General features: G+C 40.6%; 1 protein-coding gene across 2 annotated transcripts; it reads right to left on the reverse strand.

Annotated features, from left to right (window-relative positions):
• Window positions 1-7,628: 7,628 nt before the first annotated feature.
• MSMB (microseminoprotein beta) lies at window positions 7,629-20,877 on the reverse strand. 2 transcript variants are annotated; one of them, XR_010068047.1, is made up of 4 exons: window positions 15,445-16,227; window positions 10,075-10,177; window positions 8,880-9,034; window positions 7,629-8,502 (listed from the first exon to the last, which is right to left on the reverse strand). XR_010068047.1 is itself a non-coding variant. In XM_063304628.1 (4 exons), the coding sequence occupies exons 1-4, from the start codon at window positions 20,768-20,770 to the stop codon at window positions 8,373-8,375; spliced, it is 363 nt and encodes a 120-aa protein (XP_063160698.1). In that variant the 5' UTR covers window positions 20,771-20,877; the 3' UTR covers window positions 7,629-8,372. The 2 variants fall into 2 exon arrangements, 1 of the variants encoding a protein (XP_063160698.1); XM_063304628.1 differs by lacking the exon at window positions 8,880-9,034 and adding an exon at window positions 20,729-20,877 and having other exon boundaries at window positions 15,445-15,532.
• Between the last annotated feature and the right edge of the window lie 5,318 nt (window positions 20,878-26,195).

A 26,195-nucleotide genomic window follows, 5' to 3' on the forward strand; every position in this document is an offset into this window, starting at 1 on the left:
CTTTTTTTTAAATATAATCTATTTTTTCCAAGGGAATATCTTGTCCTTTGTACAACTTAGAATAACACTGATGAAAAGTTTTTTCTATAGCCACATTGTCCATTAATACCGTATCTCCTTCTTGAAGTTTCAAAATCATCTTCTTTTCTTTCTCTTTTCTTAATTTATATGCTAAACTTTTCCCCGGTTTATTTGCAAATTCTAAATTCTTTTGCTTAGCATAGTTCATCTTGGTTTCCATTTCTCCTACTGTTAACATAGATACCTTTTGCTGTAACAGTTTAATTTGATGTGAGATGCTTATCTTTTCTGGCAATTTCTTTAATTCTTCCTCTTTTCTTTTTAACTTGTCCAAAATAGCTTGCATTTTCTCTTGAGTCTTCTTTTTAAGTTCAGTATTATACTGTATAAAATATCCTGTGATAAAAGCTTTGAATCCCAAACCATTCTTAAATCAGTACCTTTATTTAAATTGTTTTCAAAAAATTATGTTAATTTCTTTTTGCAATATTTTACTGTCAACTCTTTTTGTAATAGCATTTCATTTAATCTCCAGTGAATAAAGTAGATTTCCTTTTAAAAGTCAAACCCACAGGGTTATGGTCAGAAAAAGCCTTTGGTAAAATCTCAACTTTAGAAATCTTAGTAGCCAAACTTTTTGAGATCCAGATCATATCTATTCTTGAAAAGGATTTCTGAAAAATAAGTATATTCTCTAGAATTGCCATTTTTCTGTCTCCATATATCCACTAAATGTATCTTTCTAAGGTTTCCAACCCTTAAGCAAACTGAGAATGATCACACAATATGTTGTGAAAAACTTATAACTTCTGCTGATCAGTCTAGAGTATAAGACAGTGGAGGTTGCCAGACAATACCTTGTAACTTGGCAAATCTCAATAGGCTTCCTACTTAGAAGGGAGAAAAAGTACCTTCTAAGTTTATTCCAAAGAATGCTTCAAAATGTCAAAGGAAAGAAGGATGATCAGCAGTGGTGTGGAAAAATAAGGGGACACCTCTGCTGGCTTGGCTTTGACCTTGGATAAACATACCGTAACAACAAACTACAAGGTGGTTCATTTGAATTCTGCCCCAGTGAAAAGGAATGGTTCTGAAGCTTCCATCTGTAGCAAAAAAGCTTTGCCTGATATAAGAGTAGGAGCCATAAAAAACATCTATTTTCAGTTAAAATGAATAAATGTAAAACCTGTGGTACTGCTTGAAAAAATGAACAAGGCCTATAGTTTATTTGTCAATGCAATGATGTCCAGCTTATCATTTCTTTGGTACAGTAGAAGGAAATTTGTTTTAGGATTATTGCTATCATAAATAAATACCTTTTCACATGGAAGACAGTTCAAAAGTATGAGGAACAAAGGAAAAGTTAAACATTTTCTTTTCCCCCAGGACTAGCAAAATGTGTAATTAAGCATCTCTATTAGGCTTCGCTGAAACTAGGTATAGCAACTGGCTTTTTAAACATGAAAACAAATTAACTGTTGATGTTGCTAGGATTTAATCAAAAGCTTTGCTAAGTGTATTGCTGATTATTTAGTTTCTGAATAAATTGTAAACGTATCAGAGACATAAACAATCAAATTACAATTAAAAATACAGATTCTATTTCCTTTCTGGGTAAGCAATAACATGCAAAGTTCAGAAAAAGATTTTTTTTTAATGTAAGCTAAAGGCATGAGATAAGAAAAAGAAGAGAAAATATAGCTAAATACTAGTTTTCATCAACAAAATTCATTATATCTTTCCACAGTGCCAGCTCAAGGGGATATGTCACCCTTAAGGCCACACTGACTGTGCCACCACCTGCCAGTGCAAAGATTTGCAGTTTTAGAATGATTAATTTAAGGTCTGCTCTGCGTGATGTTACCTTGGAAATTACAACTTGGTTTGCCGCTGCATCAGAGCAGAGTTGCCAACTATAATGAGTTGAACATTGCTAAGCCTTAATGCAAAATTAGCCAAAAATCCTGTACTAACAATACAAAAGGTTGATTCTGTAAAGGTAGATGAATTTTTTTTAAAAAAATTGTGGGCTTTGTTTTCAGAAGGCCTGTGACAGCAACAAATGGATTTCACAAGTGAAGGTTGATGAACTGATTAAGAACAATTAGCAGACTGTTCAAAGGGAAATTGCTGTCAAGCTTGGTGTTTTAACAGCCCCATGTGGTACAGAGTGGTAGGCGGCAGTATTGCAACCAAAACTCCACACCACCCAAGTTCGATCCCAGTGGAAGCTGGATTCTCCGGTAGCCATCTCAGGTTGACTCAGCCTTCCATCCTTCCGAGGTCAGTAAAATGAGTATCCAGCTTGCTGGGGAAAGTGACAACTGGCGAAGGCAATGGCAAACCACCCCGCTATAGTCTGCCAAGAAAACCTTGCAAAAGCAGCATCCCCCCAAAGGGTCAGACATGACTCAGTGCTTTCACAGGGGACCTTTCACATCACCTTGGTATTTTACAGGATCATAGGGGTCATATTACTGATGTTCTTCAATACTGGAAACTTTCAAACAACAATTAAGTTTTGTTTTAGGATTATTGCTATCATAAATAAATACCTTTTCACATGGAAGACAGTTCAAAAGTATAAGGAACAAAGGAAAAGTTAAACATTTTCTTTCCCCCCAGGACTAGCAAAATGTGTAATTAAGCATCTCTATTAGGCTTAACAATTAAGGAGAATTAAGGATAATTCAGAAGGACCAGAAGGAAATCTTGTTGAAATATGACATTAGCCCTCGTACCATTTTATTGCATCTCCCTTACAGTCCAGACTTGCAAGTTCCACCTTTTCCCAAAATTGAAGGAAGGAATAACTTGATAGGCATTTATCTGACTTAAATACTATAAAGAGGTCGAAAGGATTGTTAGGACCTGGTTAAAGAGACGAAGTGTGAAGCTCTTTCGTGATGATTATAAGAAGATTTTATTTATTTATTTATTGCTCAAATTTAGCCACCACCCATCTCCCCCAAAAGAGGGACTCTGGGCGGTTTACAGTAAAATCCAGCACAAAATATAAACATTAAAATCACATAAAACAGTTATAATAAAATACAGTAAATAAATAAGGTATAAAATCCAGGCTGGTGGGAGGGACTCTAGGGTGTGAGCCACCCCCAAGAATTCACTTTCCCGTTCCAGGCAAGATGGCAGAACCAGGTCTTCAGGGCCTTCCGGAAGGCCAGGAGTGAGGGGGCCTGCCTCACCACCAGGGGCAAGATATTCCAGAGAGCAGGGGCCACTACAGAAAAGGCCCATTTCCTGGACCCCACCAGATGAATTATCTTATGGACAGGGTCCACAACATGCCCTCTCTGGATGATTGGGTGGGGCGGGCCGATGTAATTGGGATGAAACAGTCCCTCAGGTAACCTGGCCCCATTCCATGTAGGGCTTTAAAGGTAATAACCAACACCTTGAATTGGACCCAGAAGCAAACTGGCACCCAGTGCAGCTCGCGCAGCAACAGTGTTATATGTGCCCACCTAGGTGTACCAAAAATAGCCCGCGCGGCTGCATTCTGGACCAGCTGAAGCTTATGGATACTCTTCAGGGGTAGCCCCATGTAGAGTGCATTGCAGTAGTCTATATGGGAGATAATCAGGGCGTGAGTGACTGTTCGGAGGGCTTCTCGATCCAGGAACAGGCATAACTGGAGCACAACCCGAAGTTGCACAAAGGCCCTCCTGGCCACGACTGCCACCTGCTCTTCGAGCAGGAGTCGTGAGTCCAGGAGAACCCCCAGATTACACAGTGAGTCTGTCTGGTGCAGTGCAACCCCATCCAGAACTAAGGATGACAATTTCCCAGAAGATGAAGCACCGTCAATCCACAGCCACTCCGTCTTACCAGGGTTCAGTTGAAGCCTGTTGTTCCCCCTCCAGACCCCCACAGCCCCCAGGCACTGGGGCAGTCACTGCATCACTTACCTCACCCGGGATAGAGATGTATAATTGGGTATCATCAGCATACCGATGATACCTCAACCCGTGGTGACGGATGATCTCACCCAGTGGTTTCATGTAGATGTTAAACAAGAGAGGAGAGAGAACCGAACCCTGCGGCACCCCACAATGGAGGGGTCAAGGGTCGGATCTCTCCTCTCCTACCACCACCGACTGGGACTGGCCCTGGAGGTAGGAGGTGAACCAGCACAGAACTACGCCGCCCACCCCCAACTCCCTGAGCCGTCCCAAAGGATACCATGGTTGATGGTATCGAAAGCCGCTGAGAGGTCAAGGAGAGCAAGGATGGATGCACTGCCACCATTTTCCATCACTGGTGAAGTCTGTAGCAAATGGTGGTTATTAGGTAAAGAAGTAAATACAGGTAACAAGAGAGCTCATTTCAAGGATTATTTTCCTGTTTCATTTATTAAAGTATCTATATTTAAAATAAAATTATGGAGGTGGAAGCATTACAGTATTTTTCATTCAATCTTCATATCAAAGACATGGAGACATTCAGGAAAGTAAACAAGGTGTCTTCCAGTGGGGAACATGCCCAACTGAACAGCTGTGTCTGTGAGCTCCACAGATAGAACTGACAACGCAGTGCCTTTTTTGGGCTCAGGCAAGTTTTTACCTAAAGCCCAGAGCTTTCTCATGAATAAAGAAAAAGCTCAGAATCATCCCATCTGCTCTCCAAAATGCTGTCTTGTGCCAGAGAATCAGCATTCGCGACGATCCGGTAAGAGATGATGAGAGGCAGGGACATCACCATTTCCAAGCTGTGCTGTAGCCTTAAAGGGACATAAGGTCGAGCCACCCCATTTCTAAATCACCCAATTTATATATGTATTTTAAAGTTTATGTACCCTAAGAGAGGCTTTCTACAGTAAGAAGAAGCAGATTCTCTTGGAGCTTATCATTATTTCTGGACTAAATTTTTAAAATCTTTTAAAGTTTTGGCTTGTTTTCCCATTTAAAGACTAAAGAGAACTGAGAATAAATAATTACCTCCCTGTTATTGTTTTTGTACTGAATTTGAAGTATTCAACATTTTCCTACACATTGAATTTGTTGTTTTGAATTTCTAGCCTTCTGTTCACTTTCCCTGAGTTACTTGTTAGCATACTTTCTCTTGTTTCAATTTCATTTGGAAGTTTTTTGAACTCATTAACTCCTAGCTGTGTGAGTCAAGTATCCAGGGGGCGCCATAATCTATGGCCTGAAACATGGAGGATTTCAAGGAGACTTTTTCAGAGTTCTGTTGTGAGCTTAAGCAGACCTTCAAAGAGATCTTTTCAGATTGCTATCAGGCTATTCTGCAGAATATTTGGGACATTGGGGAAGATATTATTTCTAAAGTGTATCATCTGGCTGAAGATGTTATGGAAGAAGATGAAGATTTTGACAAGGATGGAGATCTTTCTACTGACAGCGAGTCTGAAGTAATGCCAGACGAAGACTACATTTTGGTGCTGAAGGGGTTGAAGTGACAGTCTCAGCTACAGATTACAAGGAGAGTTGCTTTCCTGAGGGAATGTTACGGCTTTCTGAGGGAATGGTATGGGAGAGAAGAGAATCTCTTTTGTGGGAATTTTTTTGCTGAGAAGTCTGAGTTTTTAACAGGGGCAGTTGGATTGTTCGATTTTTGCAAGAAAAATGCCTTGGGTGTAATAGGGAGATATGAAAATGTCTTGGTATATTTTGAAGTGGGGTAAAAATTTAAGAATGTGTAATTGGATTGATAATGAGGCTATTATGATTTCATTTCTCTTTAATAATTTGGATTAAGTTTTATTGGACTTTTTAAACATTTGTTTGATTTGTAAGATTTATAAGGTATCTATAAGCTCCAGAGATAGAGAAGCCACCATCTCTATAGGTAGACTGTTCCATTGTTGCAGAGATCTTACTGTCAGGAAGTTTTTTCTTATATTTAAATTAAATCTAGATAGCTGCAAATTGCACCTGCAATTTCTGGTCCAATTTCTCTAGCAATGAAAAATATCTGGACCCTCTTCAGTCAGGGTTCAGGCCTGGGTATGGGACCAAGATGGCATTGATCTCACTCTTGGAAGATCTCTGGCAGGAGCAGCATGGCTGTGGTGGTATCTTTGCTCTTCTTGACCTCCTAGCAGCAGCTTTCAATACCAACCATCATAGTATCCTTCTGGACCAGCTCTAGGAGTTGGGGGGGGGGGTGGCACAGTGTTGTCCTGGTTCTCTTCTTTCCTCTGGAGTTGGTTCCAATTGATGTTGATGGTGGGGGAGAGATCCAGCTGGTGGTCCCTCCTTTGTGGGGTGCCACAGGGCTCGATACTCTCTCCCCTCCTATTTAACATCATGTTCAACATGAAGCTGCTGGGTGAGGTCATCCAGCAGTTTGGGGTGAGGTATCATCAGTATGCTGATGATATCTAGCTTTATATCTCCATCCCAGGCTGCCTGAGTAATACTGTGGAGGTTCAGTCTCAGGGCCTGGAGGCTATGGGGCCCTGGATGGGGCACAACAGAGTTCAGCTCAACCCAAGCAAGACCAAGAAGCTCTGGGTTTTTGGACCTCCTGGTTCTGGGGACCTTCCATCTTTGGTTCTGTATGGGGTGGCACTGCTCCAGGCAATCCTGGTGTGCAATCTAGGAGTCCTCCTGGACTCAAGACTCCTGCTCAAAGAGCAGTAGACAACAGTGGCTGGGAGGGCCTTTGCACAACTTTGGGATGTAGGTCAGTTCCTGGACTGGGGGGCCCTACTCATGGTTACTCATAACCTCATCACCTCCAGACTGGACTACTGCAATGCACTTTACATGGGGCTGCCCTTGAAAAATATTCAGAAGCTCCAACCGCTGCAGAATGCAGTGGTGTGGGCAGTTCCTGGTGCCAGTAACTCGGTGAATGTGACATCACTGCTCCACGAGCTGCATTGGCTTCCAGTGTGCTTCTGGGTGCAATTCAAGGTGCTGGTTGTCACCTTTAAAGCTCTTCATGGCTTAGGACTGGGTTACTTACGGGACCATCTCTCACCAATTGTTGCTACCCATCCTACGTGATCTGGCAGGAAGGGCATGTTCCAGGTACCATTGGCTAGGGAATGTCAGCTGGCGGGACCCAGAAGGAGAGCCTTGTCTGCCGTGGAACCTGCCTTTTGGAATATCATCCCCATCCCCCAAGATTAGACTGGCCCCGTCCCTGCTGACCTTTTGTAAGGCCTTGAAAACTTGATTTTGTGCCTGAGCATGGGGGCCTGGCCATGGGATAGAGTCTGTCTCCTGGGTTTATGGATGATTGGTTAGATAATACTACACATTTTGCTAAGTTGACTATATAGTTATATTTATTTAGCCACTGATTAATAAATACAGTTCATAGAATTATAGAATGTAAGGATTGGAAAGACCCTTGGAGATCATCTAATCCATCTGCTTGTCCAGAATAGTAATCCACTAGTACATCATAGATAGATGCCATCCAGCTCTGTTTAGTCACATCTGGGAAGAGTCCACCATCTCCCAAGGCTCTCTGTTCCATTGTTAAACAGCTCTTACAATTAGGATTTTTTTCTGATGTCCAACCAAAATTTATTTCTTGTAATTTAAACTCATTTTTTGTCCTGCCCTCTAAAATAATCCAAAACAGATCTACCCCATTCATTACATGACCCTTTGGATACTTGGAAACAATTCTCACTTCTCCCTCCACTCTTTCTCTTCTTCAAGCTAACCATACACAATGCCTCCAACTATTCCCAACTTTGTTTGATTGTTTGTTTCAGGCCCCTCATTATCTTGGTTGCTCCCCTCTGAACATGCTCCAATTTGTCAATGTCCTTCCTAATGCAATATTCTAGGTACAGTATGACTAACACAGAAAAGAGAAGAAACTGTGCAATAGATATATCCAAATTATTTGGTATTTATTATTATTTGCAATGCTGAAGAAGAACAGGCAGATCTAGCAGGATCAACTTTAATAGTTAAAAAGATTCTGCTTAGTGACTCTTATAAGCACTTAAAGTTAGGTCAAGGTCTCATTTTTCCAAAATATATATTTCGTAATATAGATCTTAATTACTGGGCCTGTTCTAACAGCTTTATGAAGGCAAAATTCATAATAATGATATAGTTGAAACAATGTAGTTCCTGTAGAAAGAATCCATTAAATATGTATTGTTTTGGTGGCAAATACTTTCCAACCACTTCTTAACAGACTTGTCTTATGTGATTGGAAGTACTGATCTTTAGTCTTGAGAATGGTCATCTTCATGACTACAACATTTATTTTGTAAATAATTTTTGGTCAATAAATTTTGTTTAGTAACAGAGGTGGAATATGTGAGATCAAAATTAGGAAAGGGAGAAAGGAAACCAGATTTCAAAAAAAAAAAAAAGCTTGGACTACACAGGCTGTTAACCAACCCCAGCAAAGACTTGGCAGCTTTCTGTGGGATCATTTTTCTTCACCACACGGATGGAGCAACTTTGGCGGTGAAATATGGCAATGCATTTCTTCTTATCATAGTTGATAGGTCTGAAAACTCTAAATAATTAAGACAGGCCATGTTGCAGAAAGGATATTAAAATTATCAGTACACTAGTGAAATCATCTAAGACTTTGATGAACTACTATACAACATTAGCAACTTTCAGCTTTCAATTGCCAAAATTGTCAGCTAAGGACAATTCTGACCCTTAACCATCTGTAGATGTACTACAAGGAGGAAACAATGTATGATCCTACATACTACTTATTAGAGAAATTTCTTTTTAGCAGTCATAACATTCTAAAGATAGAAGGGACAATTCAGATCTAGTCTAGCTCATAATAGCAGCATTTCAGATAGTAGATAGTAAGCCTCCACTGGAACCATCCTCTGCAGTCTAGCACATCCACAAACACATCCAGTTAAGAGGAACCTCTCTTGCTAACTGATTCCACTGTCACTTCAACAAGTGTAGGGGCTGACAGGTATTATCAGTATGCTGATGATACGCAGTTTTATTTCTCTTTCCCCAGAATGAACAGGAGATGCAGTGGAAATCTTGACCCACAGCTTGGAGGCTATGAGGAACTAGATGGGTCAAAACAGGTTGCAGCTGGACTCCAACAAGATGGACTGGCTGTGGGTACTGACCCCTTCTGGTACCATGGATATTCCATATATTGCTCTAGACAGGGGTTGCACTTCCCCTGAAGTAGCTGAAGCATAGTTTGGACTCTTGGATTCATGGCTATTGCTGGAACAGTAGGTGGAAGCTATGGCCAAAAGAGCCTTTGGCCAGGTTAACCAGGTCCACCAATTACGCCTTTTCCTGGATCAGGTATGCTGTGGATAGTGACTCTCTCCATTGGCATCTCTCAGTTACACTACTGCAATTTGTGGGCCCACTTGCTGACCAGTGGGGCCCACTTGCTGATAGTAGCGGCCCACTTGCTGACCACTGTTCATTTATTCAGCAGATTAACATTGTGTTCTCAGGACCATCTTCTGCAAGTAGAATCTATCCATCCTACATGGTCTAGCAGAGAATGCTTTAGGTGCTCAGGCTGAAGATTATGAAGGGAATTGGTGCTTCCAGAATGACATTCTCCTACTGGGACAGCATGCCCCTGGATGATAAGTAAATATGGGCCAATAAGCTCCTGCAAACCCCTACCAAGGACAGAACTTGTCACTATATACAATAAGGTAAGAGAATAATAAAAATGTTTAACTAATTGCTTTGGGAAAATAATTAGTATACAACTACTTGTAAGGAATCAATTAACTCAAACATTATGAATAATAAAATGCAGGTTGCTTACACTTTACGTGAGAGCAATATAATGAGTGAGTTAACCACATGGATAAATGAGTTTGTAGGAATTCAACCCATAAGCATACAGGTTGGTTTAGAGTCAACAACCCAAAGATTATTTAAGTAGATCAATAGGTGGAGGCACCTGAGAATCAAACAGGAAACAAAAAATGGGGTATGATGGAGGATCTTTAGAACAAGGAGGTCAAGGATGATATTCTAACCATCGCTTTAAAAAAACAGCAAAATGTTTTATTTAAAAAACAAATACCAGCGTTCAGAAAATGTGAGAGATTTAAAGGTTTGAACTTACAGGCTGCAGCATATCAGTTCTTTTGGTTTACATTCACATCTTTGGCAGTTGTTTGTTTTCCAAACAGCAGGAACACGGTACCACTTTCCATTCTGAAAGCAACCTGCAAGATGTAGAACACAGACAATGCAGAACTAATTCTGAATTTCTGAATATGATCCCATCTCCTTGTTGTTTTCAGTAAAATTGGACAGACAATTTTTCAGGAAGTGGCCAAGCCTTCTCTATGTTTCTCCCTTCATGTAATCAGCACAGCCACAAATTGCTTCTAGAGTTTCCTCTAACACAAATATTACAAGTGCCCCTGGGAATTCTGGAAGTGCCAGTTAGATTTTCCTACCACATGTTCAATTCACTCACACTTGATTATAGATATGAGTGTATTATTCAAGTCAAAGTAATATTATTGGTGAGAGCTTTAATTTAACACCAAAAAGATACACTGATAGATTTTATTTACGTATTTGTATGCTCTTCAGCAAAGGATCGTTACCTTGTCGTGGTGCTGGAGCTTGAGCACCTCAATGATGCCATGAGCTAAACCGTGAAGGGCCACCCAAGACGGGAAGGTCATGACAGAGAGGTCAGACTAAATGCGATCCCTGGGGAAGGTAATGGCAACCCACCTCAGTATTCTTGCCGTGAAAACTAAATGGATCAGTACAACCAGAGATATGTCGGTATACCATCGGAAGATGAGACCCCCAGGTCGGAAGATGGTCAAAATGCTACTGGGGAGGAACAGAGGATGAGCTCAACTAGCCCCAGACGTGATGACGCAGCTAGCTCAAAGCCGAAAGGACGGCTAGCGGCCGACGGTGCTGGTGGTGAACGGCGAATCCGATGTTCTAAGGATCAACACACCATCGGAACCTGGAATGTAAGATCTATGAGCCAGGGCAAATTGGATGTGGTTATTGGTGAGATGTCAAGATTAAAGATAGACATTCTGGGCGTCAGTGAACTGAAATGGACTGGAATGGGCCACTTCACATCAAATGACCACCAGATCTACTACTGTGGACAAGAGGACCACAGAAGAAATGGAGTAGCCTTCATAATTAATAGTAAAGTGGCTAAAGCAGTGCTTGGATACAACCCAAAAAATGATAGAATGATCTCAATTCGAATTCAGGGCAAGCCATCTAACATCACAGTGATCCAAATATACGCCCCAACCACAAATGCTGAAGAAGCTGAAGTAGAGCAGTTCTATGAGGATCTGCAGCACCTACTGGACAACACACCTAAAAGAGATGTTATTTTCATCACAGGAGACTGGAATGCTAAGGTGGGCAGTCAAATGACACCTCGAATTACAGGTAAGTATGGCCTGGGAGAACAAAACGAAGCAGGACATAGGCTGATAGAATTTTGCCAAGACAACTCACTCTGCATAACAAACACTCTCTTCCAACAACCGAAGAGACGGCTTTATACATGGACTTCACCAGATGGACAACACCGAAATCAGATTGATTACATCCTTTGCAGCCAAAGGTGGCGGACATCTGTACAGTCGGTAAAAACAAGGCCTGGAGCTGACTGTAGTTCAGATCACGAACTTCTTCTTGCATAATTTAGGATCAGACTAAAGAGATTAGGGAAGACCCACAGATCAGCTAGATATGAGCTCACTAATATTCCTAAGGAATATGCAGTGGAGGTGACGAATAGATTTAAGGGACTGGACTTAGTAGATAGGGTCCTGGAAGAACTCTGGACAGAAGTTGGCAGCATTGTTCAGGAGGCGGCAACAAAATACATCCCAAAGAAAGAGAAAACCAAGAAGGCAAAATGGCTGTCTGCTGAGACACTAGAAGTAGCCCAAGAAAGAAGGAAAGCAAAAGGCAACAGTGATAGGGGGAGATATGCCCAATTAAATGCAAAATTCCAGAGGTTAGCCAGAAGAGATAAGGAATTATTTTTAAACAAGCAATGCGCGGAAGTGGAAGAAGACAATAGAATAGGAAGGACAAGAGACCTCTTCCAGAAAATTAGAAACATTGGAGGTAAATTCCAGGCCAAAATGGGTATGATCAAAAACAAAGATGGCAAGGACCTAACAGAAGAAGAGATCAAGAAAAGGTGGCAAGAATATACAGAAAACCTGTATAGGAAGGATAACAATATCGGGGATAGCTTTGACGGTGTGGTCGGTGAGCTAGAGCCAGACATCCTGAAGAGTGAGGTTGAGTGGGCCTTAAGAAGCATTGCTAATAACAAGGCAACAGGAGACGACGGCATCCCAGCTGAACTGTTCAAAATCTTGCAAGATGATGCTGTCAAGGTAATGCATGCTATATGCCAGCAAATTTGGAAAACACAGGAATGGCCATCAGACTGGAAAAAATCAACTTATATCCCCATACCAAAAAAGGGAAACACTAAAGAATGTTCAAACTATCGAACAGTGGCACTCATTTCACATGCCAGTAAGGTAATGCTCAAGATCCTGCAAGGTAGACTTCAGCAGTTCATGGAGCGAGAATTGCCAGACATACAAGCTGGGTTTAGAAAAGGCAGAGGAACTAGAGACCAAATTGCCAATATCCGCTGGATAATGGAAAAAGCCAGGGAGTTTCAGAAAAACATCTATTTCTGTTTTATTGACTATTCTAAAGCCTTTGACTGTGTGGACCATAACAAATTGTGGCAAGTTCTTAGTGGTATGGGGATACCAAGTCATCTTGTATGCCTCCTGAAGAATCTGTATAACGACCAAGTAGCAACAGTAAGAACAGACCACGGAACAACAGACTGGTTTAAGATTGGGAAAGGAGTACGGCAGGGCTGTATACTCTCACCCTACCTATTCAACTTGTATGCAGAACACATCATGCGACAAGCTGGCCTTGAGGAATCCAAGGCTGGAGTTAAAATCTCTGGAAGAAACATTAACAATCTCAGATATGCAGATGATACCACTTTGATGGCTGAAAGCGAAGAGGAACTGAGGAGCCTTATGATGAAGGTGAAAGAAGAAAGTGCAAAAGCTGGCTTGCAACTAAACCTCAAAAAAACCAAGATTATGGCAACCAGCTTGATTGATAACTGGCAAATAGAGGGAGAAAATGTAGAAGCAGTGAAAGACTTTGTATTCCTAGGTGCAAAGATTACTGCAGATGCTGACTGCAGTCAGGAAATCAGAAGACGCTTAATCCTTGGAAGAAGAGCAATGACAAATCTCGATAAAATAGTTAAGAGCAGAGACATCACACTGACAACAAAGGCCCGCATAGTTAAAGCAATGGTGTTCCCTGTAGTAACATATGGCTGCGAGAGCTGGACCATAAGGAAGGCTGAGCGAAGGAAGATCGATGCTTTTGAACTGTGGTGTTGGAGGAAAATTCTGAGAGTGCCTTGGACTGCAAGAAGATCCAACCAGTCCATCCTCCAGGAAATAAAGCCAGACTGCTCACTTGAGGGAATGATATTAAAGGCAAAACTGAAATACTTTGGCCACATCATGAGAAGACAGGACACCCTGGAGAAGATGCTGATGCTAGGGAGAGTGGAAGGCAAAAGGAAGAGGGGCCGACCAAGGGCAAGATGGATGGATGATATTCTAGAGGTGACGGACTCGTCTCTGGGGGAGCTGGGGGTGTTGACGACCGACAGGAAGCTCTGGCGTGGGTTGGTCCATGAAGTCACGAAGAGTCGGAAGCGACTAAACGAATAAACAACAAAATTTGTATGCTGCCCATTCCATTAATGGCTCAGAAAAGCTATTATCTGTTAGCTCAAACTGTTCAATAAAATAACAGGTAACTTTAAGGAGTGGGTAGATACACAGCACTGGGTTTTCCCTAATCCTTGCTGGGAAAGCATCAAGATATAAAGAAAATATTAATTTCCCATTTTCTCTAAAATCTATTATTTTTAATTCCATTCCCTGGGAAGTATTTTTAAGGTAAGATCAAATCTAACAAGGATATCACTTAACTGTGGATTTGGGTGTTCTTTCTAATGAAGTAACACAGCTAGAATTAGTTTTTTACTGAACATCTAGAAGAACATCATCATGCACCCTGTTTTTTTCCAACTGCAAGATTAACAGCTTGGGGAAACTTGGGGAAGGTAGTTTAGACAGGGGAAAGCCCATGGGAGAGTGGGTGGTTTTAAGGGAAGAATCACATTTATTTCTTCTAGACAAAAGGAAGGTATAAAACAAGCATTAATCACTAGAAAATTCTTTATATTCATACATTCAAATTCTTCCTCTTGCCTCTATCGTGGGAACCAATTATCACTGTTTTATAAAAGGAATATGTGATTCCTTACTGATTTTATTGATTGTAAAATTGAACAGATTTTTTTAGTCTATTTTCCCTTCCCAATTTATTTTTATTGCATCCAATGTCCATGTATTTTGGGCTACTAAAGTCAATGCCCAGTTATTCTTTAACTAAAAAACCTGACTGTCTGATAATTTTAAATAGTGAACATTTCTGATACTTTAGTTGGGGCCATCTCTTAATCCTGCTTCTTCTTTCCAGTACATCTTATTCACCAATATTCATTCCTGCACAGAGCATTTTTGCTATGAAAAGGAACAAAAAGGCCAAGAGCCCAAGCACCACACAGGGTTCAAAAGGGCCTTTTTTAGGAAGGGGAGGAGGAATTAATTGAACCGAAGGAAGACAGCTCCCATTGCAAAATTATTTTACTTCTCTACTGTCTGCTGTAGTTCTGATCACTCAAGAAGAATCATAAGGATCCAGTCCTATATTGAGTCTACAGATTGCAAAACACTTTAAGTGTCTCACGTAATATTTATCAAATATTTTATCTGCTAAACTGCTTTATCTAATGTTAGGTCTGGATTATATTTATAACTTGTTTTGGGGCCTTTTGGCTATAAAATAAAATTTGATTTGATTTGATATTTTTATGCAGTTATGTATTGTTATTTAGATATAGGATTTAATGATTTAACGTTATGGGCCATTCCAGTTACTAGGATTCTATATTTTATCTTACTCAACTGGAGTAAGCTATTGTATTAATTTTTGATGTTCTATTTTATTATTTGTACTGTGCCTAGTTATATCGGCATGAAGAATATAGTTTACTTTTCACCAGGGAGAGGTCAAACAAGTCACTCTGATGAAAGCAGAATCATGCTGTCATGACACAAGCTTTGCCCGTTTTATACACATGTTGAAAGGGAAAAGCTTGCAGTGCACTTGTATGGTACTGTTTTCATCAGACTGATCCATCTGATTTCTCTCTGTGGATGCTGCTGTACGGTAGCAGGAATAGCTTTATTTTGTATTTTGACAAAACCATTAGGAGGATCTGGATACCCATGATTACTACTATTTCATATGTTTTTCTTTTCTTTTGAACACAAAACAAAATCCTTACCCTTTCTACTGACTGGTTTTACAGAACATTGAGCATCACACAAGTTCCTTAAAAGGGTAAGGATCAGAAGGAAAATCAGAAGATGCTTCTATAAAATAGAAGGGAAGGGAGAAAAAAATAGATTTAGTGAATAATTACAATGGATATTAACAGGGGCACAACCTATTAACCCACAAGCTGCCTTTGAACTTTAGGTATTGCACAATTCTTACAAGATGCAAATAAGTGGAGAGCATTTGGTCACAGTCCTTCCCTGAGTCCTGAAAAGGATTTGGTTCCTCTGGCCACAGCTGCACATGAACTTGACCTCAGGACCACTCTTCTTCCCTTCTGGGTCTCCTTAGGGGTTGTCACTACCCTTCCCACAGAAATACACAGGCATGCTCATTCTCTCCTCAGTGACGCTGTCTATGGAGCTGAACAGTAGGGAAAGGTGGTGTGGCCTCCTCAGAGATAGCAGATAACAACTGGGTGCAAGGCCAACCCCCCTCTAGTCCCTGTCTCTTTCCAGCCTTAGTCTTGGTCTCTTGACCCAGCACCCAGAACTCTTCACCCTGCCATCACCTCCATACCAGGCTTGTTCTCATTCACCCTGTCTGGATCCTCCTACCTTCCCATCCTTAGTACCTCTCATGGGTTCCCTATCCTTCTGCTGGGCCAAAATCCAGCTCCAGGTTTACTGTACCCACTTGGAAGAGGGCAATCTTCCATCCCATCTTGAGGAACTGTTTATGGACATCTCTTTATTCAGAATATGTTTAAACATATTTAAAGCAATTTTTTGAGAAGGGGGGGATAAGTTCATTTAGTTTAATTTTGAGTACTACTTTTATTTTATTTTATTACCTTGGTGAAAGGTGAAAGGTCCCTTGTGCAAGCACCGAGTCATGTCTGACCCTTTGGGGGGACATCGCTTTCACGTTTTCTTGGCAGACTATAGAGCGGGGTGGTTTGCCATTGCCTTCCCCAGTCGTCACCTTCCCCAGAGAGCTGGGTACTCATTTTACCAACCTTGGAAGGATGGAAGGCTGAGTTGACCTGAGCTGGCTACCCAAGAATCCAGCTTCCACTGGGATCGAACTTGGGTCGTGGGGAGTTTTGGTTGCAATACTGCCGCCTACCACTCTGTACCGCACAAGGCTCCATTTATTACCTTACCCCTGCTTATTTTTTGGAGTATGGCCCCAGGGATTAGTAAAGCTCTCAGCCTGAAAAGGGTTAAGCATTATGAAGCTAAAGAATGTAAGCCTGAATGTCACACCAAAACCTATCTGAGTTACTTTCAAGTAAGTATTCTCCAATCAGGCTATTCATCATACAGGAACAGAAACAAAAGGCACTCACCATAACAGAATCATCTACCTTTTCATAGGTTGCTCTGAGATTCTGCAGACACTGTTTTGCAAATTTATACGTGGATGCAGATATATGTACTATCTATGTACTACCATGTGAGCAGAGTTTGACAACTGACAAATTTGGTAAGTTGTCCTAGTCACTGCTCAGGAGAGGCTTTTGATATAATTTCTGAAACTAAATGCTCATTAGATCATGAGAACTAGCCACTGGTGTTCCTTTACAATGTTCAGATTACTATAGCAGTCATTCCACTTTGAGCCAAACGGGTGTCTATATTCTGCCAGTCCATCAAAGCACTATATACAAAAAGACATATGTGGCAATGTGTATTGTTCCACTGACCTGCTACAAGGTACAACAGGTCATGTGGAATGAACATCAAATTATCCCAGGTAGGCCCTTCATTGTTTCATGTGCAATACATTTCTTTGGGAAATAGTCACCACAATGAAGCTTTTTGTTCTACATCACTGACTCCAAAGCTCATGAATCAAAAGCAGACGGGATTCAATGGCTGCTGCTAGGAATATTACCCTCAAATCCTGTTTTGTGAGCTTTCCAAGTGCATCTGGTGAACCAGTCTGTAACCTAGAGAGGCTTTAGGCCCAACTCCCTATATTCTGATTATTGTTGTCCAAGTCTGTGGACAGTTTCTCACCAAATATCAGGGAACCACTTAGATCCATAGCTCTTCACAGATTTTTAAAAAAATTCTATACTAGCAGAGCTTCAAGGCAGTATTCAGTCCAACCTAACCAGAGAACCATTTCTCCTTGATGAGGATCATATCTGGCTCCAACACAGAGATTTTTTTCCTTTCCCATATCAGTATTGGATATCCAGAGAATATCCTGCTGAATACATCATTAATGATACAATGATGGAAAGCTCTTATTGCCATAGTGACCATGAAGTTCTAAACCATAGAAGAGAAGTCCTATTAGTGTACCAGCAGTCCTGCTGTGCGGTGGGATCCTTCTGCAAGCTGCTTGATCTGATCTCAGGCACGGTGTTGAAGTCCTTGTGCTTGTTTTTGTTGAATGAGTTCAATTGTCATGTCCTCAGGGCTGGGTCAGATAGAGCTCAGGAGTGCATGGCCTCCATCATAATCATGGGTTTATCCCAAGTAATCTTGAGCCCAACAAATACAGGTTGCCACATACTTGCTTTTGTCTCAGACCAGTTGAGGAGTAATGAAGGGCATTCCTCTTAGCCACTTGCCTTGGTCAGATCACTTCCTGGTCCAGATAAGATTGAGTGTCACGCGTAACCTCTATGGAAAGAACAGATGGACCACCTCAGGTGTCTTCTGGATCTGAATAGTTTCCAGGAGGCACTTGGAGGTTTTCCTAGTGATCTTCTGGGCAGTTCCACTGAGGGCCTAATTAGCTACTGGCAAAAGGAGGTGACCCAAGCACTTGACATGATTACTTCTGAGTGGCCTTTCTCTTTAGCTGATTTTGGGTGGCTGTCTAGTGAGGAGTTCCAGGAGATGCAAAATTAAATGTCTTAGGCAACCGATGGACCAAGACAATTCCTGAATATATGAGCAGTCAGCCAGTGGAACAGTCTGCTGCATAAAGTAATGATCTCTCCTTTGCTGGAGGTCTCCAAACAAAAGCTGGATGGTCAACTGCCAGAAATGGTCTAGTGGAGCCTGGTGCATGAATGGAGGCCCTGGGTGCACAGGCATGAAAGAAGGTGGCATGAAAGAAGATCCCAGCCAGTACAGTAGTGGTGTGTGGTGCAGTGGGTGTGGCAGTGGGCAGGGCTGGGTGGCAGGGCAGCTGGCAGCAGCAGGTAGGTGGGTGGCCAAAAGGGCAGAGATGGGGGGGAGATAGGCAGGTGGGGGGAGTTTAAGAGGAGTAGAGGGGGCAGTCCCTTACTTTACTGAGGCTTGGGGCTGGGAGAGACCAATCCGGGAATGGCTTGGATCTGAGTGAATTCTCTCCTAATGACTGGTGGGATTCGGTTAACAATGGCAACAGGGACTGCCAGGATTGCCATCACTAAGCGATGCAGCCACATAACATAATGCTTTATGACTGCACCACTTAGTGATGGAAATTCTGCTCCCTATTACCTCCGTTAACCAAGGACTACCTGTAGAGATGACATTGGGGAAAGTATGAAAGAACTATTTAAGGGAAGACTTCCAGGAAAAATTACACAGTCCAGAGACTGAATGAAGCATGGGAAACTCAGAATAACCCCACCTTGATTTTGTTTAGCATAAGATGGGACAGAGAGAAACTTGGATAGGCTTTCAAGATTCTGTTACTACACCCTACAACAATAAAATAGCATTCCAGGAATCTGGAACAGGGGTTGATTCCAGACTGAATAAGAGTGTGGTGTGGCTGCAGAGAAAGCAAACGTATCAAGAGAAATATAATTTCCAGATCAGAGCAAGATATGTAGCACACAGAAAAATTCCACTCTGTTCTGCTGTAGGTAGATCTATCTTGAATACAGGTAGTTCTCACTTACCAACCGCAATAGGGACCGGCAACTCCATTGCTAAGTGACATAGTCGGCAAGTGCAATATCACATGACCCTGCCGACTTATGATATCAGCTCTGTGGTTGTTAAGCAAATCACTGCGGGTCATTATGCACGACATCACATCACTGCAACTTGCGACCTCCTGCTGGATTTCCCTGATGGAGTTTTTAAAGGTTAATAAAAGAACTCCAAACAGCTAACAACAATCTTGCAAAGTAGAAGCATGAACCAAAAAGAAACTTGCACATTAAGCTTAATTACATTCAGAAAAGAATTCAGTCTTCACACTGTAGTCAGATGAAGAGGGGAAAAAAAGGTAGCTTACATTAATTCAGTAGATCTGGATACAAGTAGCTTCACAGCAGAAAGCACTTATTCATCACTGATTCTTTGTAGACACATTTCTATGTGGAATAGAAATGTCTGTGTGCAAGCGAGATAAAAGGACAAGAGCTGCATTCTGCAGCCCCTTATGCTTATGAGACAATGCTGAGTTGCCCCCGATAATTCCAACATCCCCATTGACTTTGCTTGTTGGAAGCCAGCTGTGAAGGTGGTAAATGGCGATCACGTAACTGCAGGACACTGCAACTGTTGTAAACACATGCCGTTTGCCAGGTGCCCAAATCGTGATCACATGGCCGCAGGGATGCTGCGATAGCCACAACTTTGAGGACCAGTCATCTCATTTTTCAGTGCCATCGTTAACTTTGAATGGTCACTGAATGACCATTTGGTCGGTAAGCAAGGACTACCTATACAGGTAGCTCTCAACCTATGATCATTTGGTCAGCGACTAGACAATGCTGAACAAATAGTGCTTACAACTGGTCCTCAGAGTTCTGGCCATCCCAGCATCCCCGCAGTCATGTGATCACAATCTGGGTGCTTGGCAACAGGTTTGCACTTAAAACTGGTTGCAGCACCCAGGATCACGTGATCTCCATTTGCAGCTTTCCTTGCCAGCTTCCCCAGAAAGTCAATGGGTAAGCCAGCAGGAAAGGTTGCAAATTGCTGGGGTAAGTCTCCACACCCGTGTGCCCTCCCCCAGCCCCTCAGCACTCATGCTGTGCCAGCCACCTGCACACCCCTGTGCACCCTTGCGCACCCTCTGCAACCTGTGCCATGCCTCTTGCACATCACCTTGCACCTTTGCGCACAATCCCCAACCCATGCTGCACCCTCGTGCACACTTCCTGACCCGTTTTGTGCCTCTTGCACACCTCCTCGTACCCTCCCTGACCCGTGCCGCACCTCTTGTGCACTCCCCTGTATGGTGTCAATTTCTGACACTTTGAGGAGGATTCAGAAAAATTATAACAGCTTCATAGGTCCCGTAAAGAGAGATTGAAGGACCTGGACATGTTTAGCCTTGAGAAGAGAAAATTGAGTGGGGCCATGAGAGCACTGCTTACATACATGAAAGGATGTCACAGAGAAGAAGGCAGAGGCAAGAAACATGCACACACAGTGGAAAATGTGTTGTATTCTTAAATTCTGTCATTCCATTTGGGCTGCTCCGTTTTGTTGACAGAGTGGTATCTGTAGCTGTTTGCCAGCTATGCTTTCTGTCAGTCCATAGTCCAAAGCAGATCCAGTTATCCAAACATAGTAGACAATAAGATTTTGAATAGGGTGGGGTGGGGTTGGGGGGGAAAAGAGTTACAGAAAAAACTCTGACTTTTTGCTGCCATCTAGTGATCACTGAATGAAAAGAGTCAATTTCTCATCTCAGTATGTACCTTTTTGGCTGGCCATTTCTACCTAAAAGGGAGGACAACCTGGCATGGAAAACACGCCCCCCCCACACACACGCACACTGTCCCTGCTTGCCATTCATCCCAAATGTAAATTATATTTATCATCAGTTCTACTTGTTAGCACCCACAAAACTTTAATGCATGCATCCTGCAATATCAATTCCAATTTTGCAGCTTAATTCTTTTGGCAATCCCCCATGACTGATACAACTATACTTCCTCAAGCAAAGTCAATTTCCAAAGTTTTGGGATAAAACTCAACAAAACTTTTAACTTCTTTGATATTTAGGGATTCGCCCATAAATCAGCATAAACCAGTAGATTAAAACACTATTCCAAAAGGATACTCGATGATCACATGACCATATCATATGGTTCCATGAACCCTCAAACTTTTTTATACCTCCAACAAAGCAAATCTGATTTCCATCTTTTCAAATACATTCTTTGGGGAGTCTAATACATTCAAAATACAATTTTTTGATGAATCAATTTTAATCTCAAATCCTTGATACCAATTAAATGTTCTTAAGGACTTGCAACTGTTGATACGGCATTATTGGGTATTCCAATTCTTTAGTAAATAGTTGATAAATCCCATGACATCCACTTTAAAAATGTTCTTTTTTGATAAAGATATATTGGGGCTTTAAATCTAGTCATGCATTTGTGAGAAAAACAGCTCACAGAATAATTTTGACAAAGTCTTGAGAAGCAGCAGAAGTAAACTTTATTAATACGTTCTTGCAAGTACGGGTATCTAAGAAAATAGGCACACCCACTAACACAAAGCATACAGTTTTTATTCCCTACCACAGCCGCCAGAAGCCCTCCTCCTGTTCCCCATTGGATAGGTACTTTAGGAGTTTACAGCCTCTCCGATTTGCCTAAACATACCACGTGAAGCTTTTGTTTACAACTTTCCTTACTCACATTTTATCTCCTTCAGTCTTTTATTCCTTTCCTTTCATCCTTATCTCTTTTATACTTCAGACAGTCTCCTGTTCATTTTCATATCCTCCCAACACATTCCTCACATCCCTTTTACACTTGTTCTCAGATCAAACAGTCTCCTGTTCATATCTTCCTGTTACATCCCTGAATCAAACAGTCTTCTATTCTCTTTACTTCACACCCCCCACCTCCCATTAAATTCCTCAGATGTACTGAACAAAGAGGCTTATATGTCTTTGCAAAAACAACACCTTATTAATTCTCACACATTACATCAAACAAAAAAGCACCTCAAATAGCTTTGAAGCAGCCAAGTCATCTGGCATATATTAAATCAACAAAATGTGCTTAAGTTAAAAATACTGCCACTGTTATGAACTAGGAAGACCAAATTTGGTCAGAAACCAAGAAAAATACTTGAAACAATAATTACATAAGAACTGATTTAAAGTAACTATCCCAGCTTCCATCCACACTTTTCCAAAATCTATTTTCAAATAGAATTCTTCCAAAGAGTTAAATATTCATGACACTCAGTATTAAATCTACGATCTATGTCCCAATAAAACCCAAAGGTTTCTCACAGCATGCACTCCTGGAAATAAAACACCTTTTCTACTCTATGCTCTTTCAAGAACTTGCCATGACCTGGTGGAGATAATTGTTCAACAAGGCCCATAGGGGATGATACTCTACTAAATTTTCATTCCACGCACTTGTGGCAGATAAAATTAAGCCCAACAATATTTTTGCTAGTCTGGTAAATTAAAACTACCATCATCAAATTATAACCTCAATTTAGCTCATGAAATCCTTGGAGGTCTATTTTTTCATATAAATTTCCTGAAGAAAATCTGAAGAAAATATTTATTTGGAATTAACACTGGGAAATCTCTCAAAACAAAAACAAAACAAAAGACAAGGGACAATATTATTATTATTTTTACTTCAGTTAAGATCCCAACAGCACATACTGCAATTCAAGGCCTCTGCTAACATAATCCAATAAAATTTGTTTCTTCAATCTGATTTTGGTTTCTTTAATAATAATTTTTATTAGAGTTTACAAATACAAAGATAAAAAACTAATACAAACTAAGAAAAATATAAAAATAAAAAATAAAAAGAATGGAGAAAAAAGAATAAAAAAGCAGGAAAATAAAAAATACAAAATATAGTAAAAAAGAAAAAAATATATAAAGAAATTCTTCACAAGTACAATTTCACTAACTTACCACCTTCTCTGATATTACAACAAAAAATCTCTTCTTCCCATATCTCATCTCTTTTCTATAAAATTCTTAAAACCTCATCATTTAGTCCAAATCAGCAAAAGTCCATTAAGAGTTACCAGAAATAACAGCATATATATTTTAACCTTAATCAAATAAATTAACTTACATTCCTTTCCTTTCCTTTTAACACAGTAACTTATCACTTTCTCTGAAAATAAAGCAAAAAATCTCTTCTTCCCATATCACATACAGTATCTTGTCTATAAACAAATCTTTAAAGCCTCATCATTCAGTCCTGATCAGCAAAAATCCATTAAGAGTTACCAGAAACAACATATATATTTTAACCTTTATCAGATAAACCAACTTTATATTCCTTCCCTTTGCTTTTAACAATCTTGATCCTTAGTCCCTTTGAATAGTGTCCCAGAACTTGATTTCTTTTCATGTTCTCTTTGTCTCTTCTCAGAAACTTCTTCAAAACTTTAATACAGCTCTTTTGTAAATCCAAAATAAGAAAGTTATCCAAGTCATTTTTCTGGTTTGTTGTTTGTATATCCCTTTTAATTATTAAAACATTAACTGGTTTCATTTGTAAGTCCAGTGTAACTTCTTTTTCCATATCATTCTTGTAACCTGTCATTTTTAAATCTACATTCGAATCAGCCTGACTCTCAGTCTTATCCAGTATAGCCTGTTCTTCTTCTATAACCTCTTTTAAATCCAGTTTTATAATAGCAGACAATCTTAAGAGTAAATTTTGAGAATATTGTTCCCAAATATCCTTGAATTCTTCCAAAGTTATTTTGCTCCATTCTGTATTAATAGGTCTCTTCTCCTTTAATTATAATCTTTAGTTTTTTCTGGTTCCTCTACTGTCCAACCTTCGAAGTCCCAACTTTTCATGTTTTTTTCTAATCAACAGCATTTTCCCACAGGAAGGTCTCATACTTAATTCCAAAATCTTCATATATTTTTAATAAAAATTTAAACAACCCACAGGAAGGATTTTTGTAATTAATTTCAAAATCTTATTTCAAAACCATCTGGCCCATTAATCTGTTTATAACTTTCCAAAATCAACGTTCTAATCACCCTTTTGCTGTTTATTCCAAAATAAGAATTTTTAAGTCCTTAAACTTAGATAAAATGTCTTTTACCAAGGACTGAAGGAAACTTCCCAGGTGTAATGAAAATTGCTGTTTTGAAGGTTCTTAATACCCAAAAAAAGTTAACAAGCAATTTCCAGAAGTGATTAAGAGAGGAAGTGTGCGAACCTGGTGTCCTTTTGAAGGTGCTGACCATGGATTGGGTAAAGATGGCAATCCCTCGGCTCCCAGAGCAATAAACCCACTGGAGACCACTGTCTTACTATCTTCTTATGGGGAGCTACTGTCAGGACAGTTTGTGGGTGATCCCAGGTCCTCTTCTTGTCCGGAGAGGAATTCCAAGAAGCTGATCCATTTGCTGGCTCCTTGTTCTACTGTGGTTATCAGCTCCAGTTTGGCATTGCTTCCCCAGAAGTCCCTCAGTCTGATTTTGTGTGGATGTCCTATGCGGTGTTGTAATTTAGTGAAGCTGATGAGGAACAGTAGAAAATGGAGGCAATATCTTGTAATACTTACCAGACAGCCTGTGAAATGGTGAATGGCTCTCCTTTAGACCCCATCAAAGGGAGTAATTGGTTTAATTTTTTGTTATGGAAATGCTGGTGGGGCAGACATTGCCCTAAGGATTTGGTTTATGTGTTGCAGTCTCTGAATTAACATTGTCTAGACAGCAACCAGTTTGAAAGAGGCCATGTTGATATTAACTGTGGTAACTGCTGCTGTCACAAATCTTCTGAAGATTTTTCTGATCTAGGATGTAGCTGCAATTCCATTCCATCAGAGAGGCCACACTATTTGCTCTGCGGTTTAGAGTGCTGTAATTCAAGCAAAGACTGGCCTCTTGTGACTGTGGGTATGATTTGAGGGATACAGACCAGCCAGAAAGGGCCACATACTGTAAAACAGTGTTACAACCCTTCCTCTTCCAAAGATGATGATGTGATGATGGTTTGCTTCCAATAGCATAGAAATGCCCCTCTGTATTATCAATACAATGTTATGCTAAAGTCATTGTGTGATCATTTTGTCAGATGACTTTGGCATAATGAAGTATGAAAAAGTTCTACGGAGCATGTATTATACAAATGGTCATGAAGGGAGTTATGGAGGTGTGAATTCCCTATTTCAGGAGGGAAGAGAACATGATAAAAACTTGTCTAGCAAGTAGTCAATACCGGCGTTTTAGGATGCTTACCCTTCATAAACCACAATGATCAATTTTCCTAGAAATAAAACTGAAAAAAAGCTGAAATGCTTACTTTGATTAAGCTTCTCAAATGTTCATAAATTGGCCTCATCTATCTAAATTTACCATTTTGCTTTAGGTACAGAGTTTACACTTGCTGCAATTAAGTTATTTGCAGCTAAAGACCAGCTGCAGTGAAGCTGTTATGTGGGCTCAGCTATTACAATATGGCTATTCTAATAAACACAATGGTCTAGTTTCATCGATATACTACTAAAACTCTCATTGTGTTTATCTGTTTCCTTAGCCCAAACGGTACATTATACAGCAACAATTTTTGAATCAAGGTATCTAACTTAAAGGTTAGTTAGTTAAATCCACTAACTTAAAGAATGCATAAAAAATCTGGGACCTGTTACCCCTGTGGAATTGAAATTTCTATGGTGTTCAGACCAGTTTTATTCACAAAGTTGTGGCTGTTGCAGCATCCCCACAGTCACGTGATCATGATTTCTGACACTCCCTGCCAGCTTCCCACAAAGTCAATGGGGAAGCTGGTAGGAAGTTGGAAGTTGCTCCTGCTCCCAATGCTATTTTGCCCACCTGTGATCATTCTCTTTATCTGTTCTTGAAGTTCGTTTG

The sequence above is a fragment of the Candoia aspera genome, chromosome 5 (genome assembly GCF_035149785.1).
Source record: "Candoia aspera isolate rCanAsp1 chromosome 5, rCanAsp1.hap2, whole genome shotgun sequence".
Lineage (NCBI taxonomy): Eukaryota > Metazoa > Chordata > Lepidosauria > Squamata > Boidae > Candoia > Candoia aspera.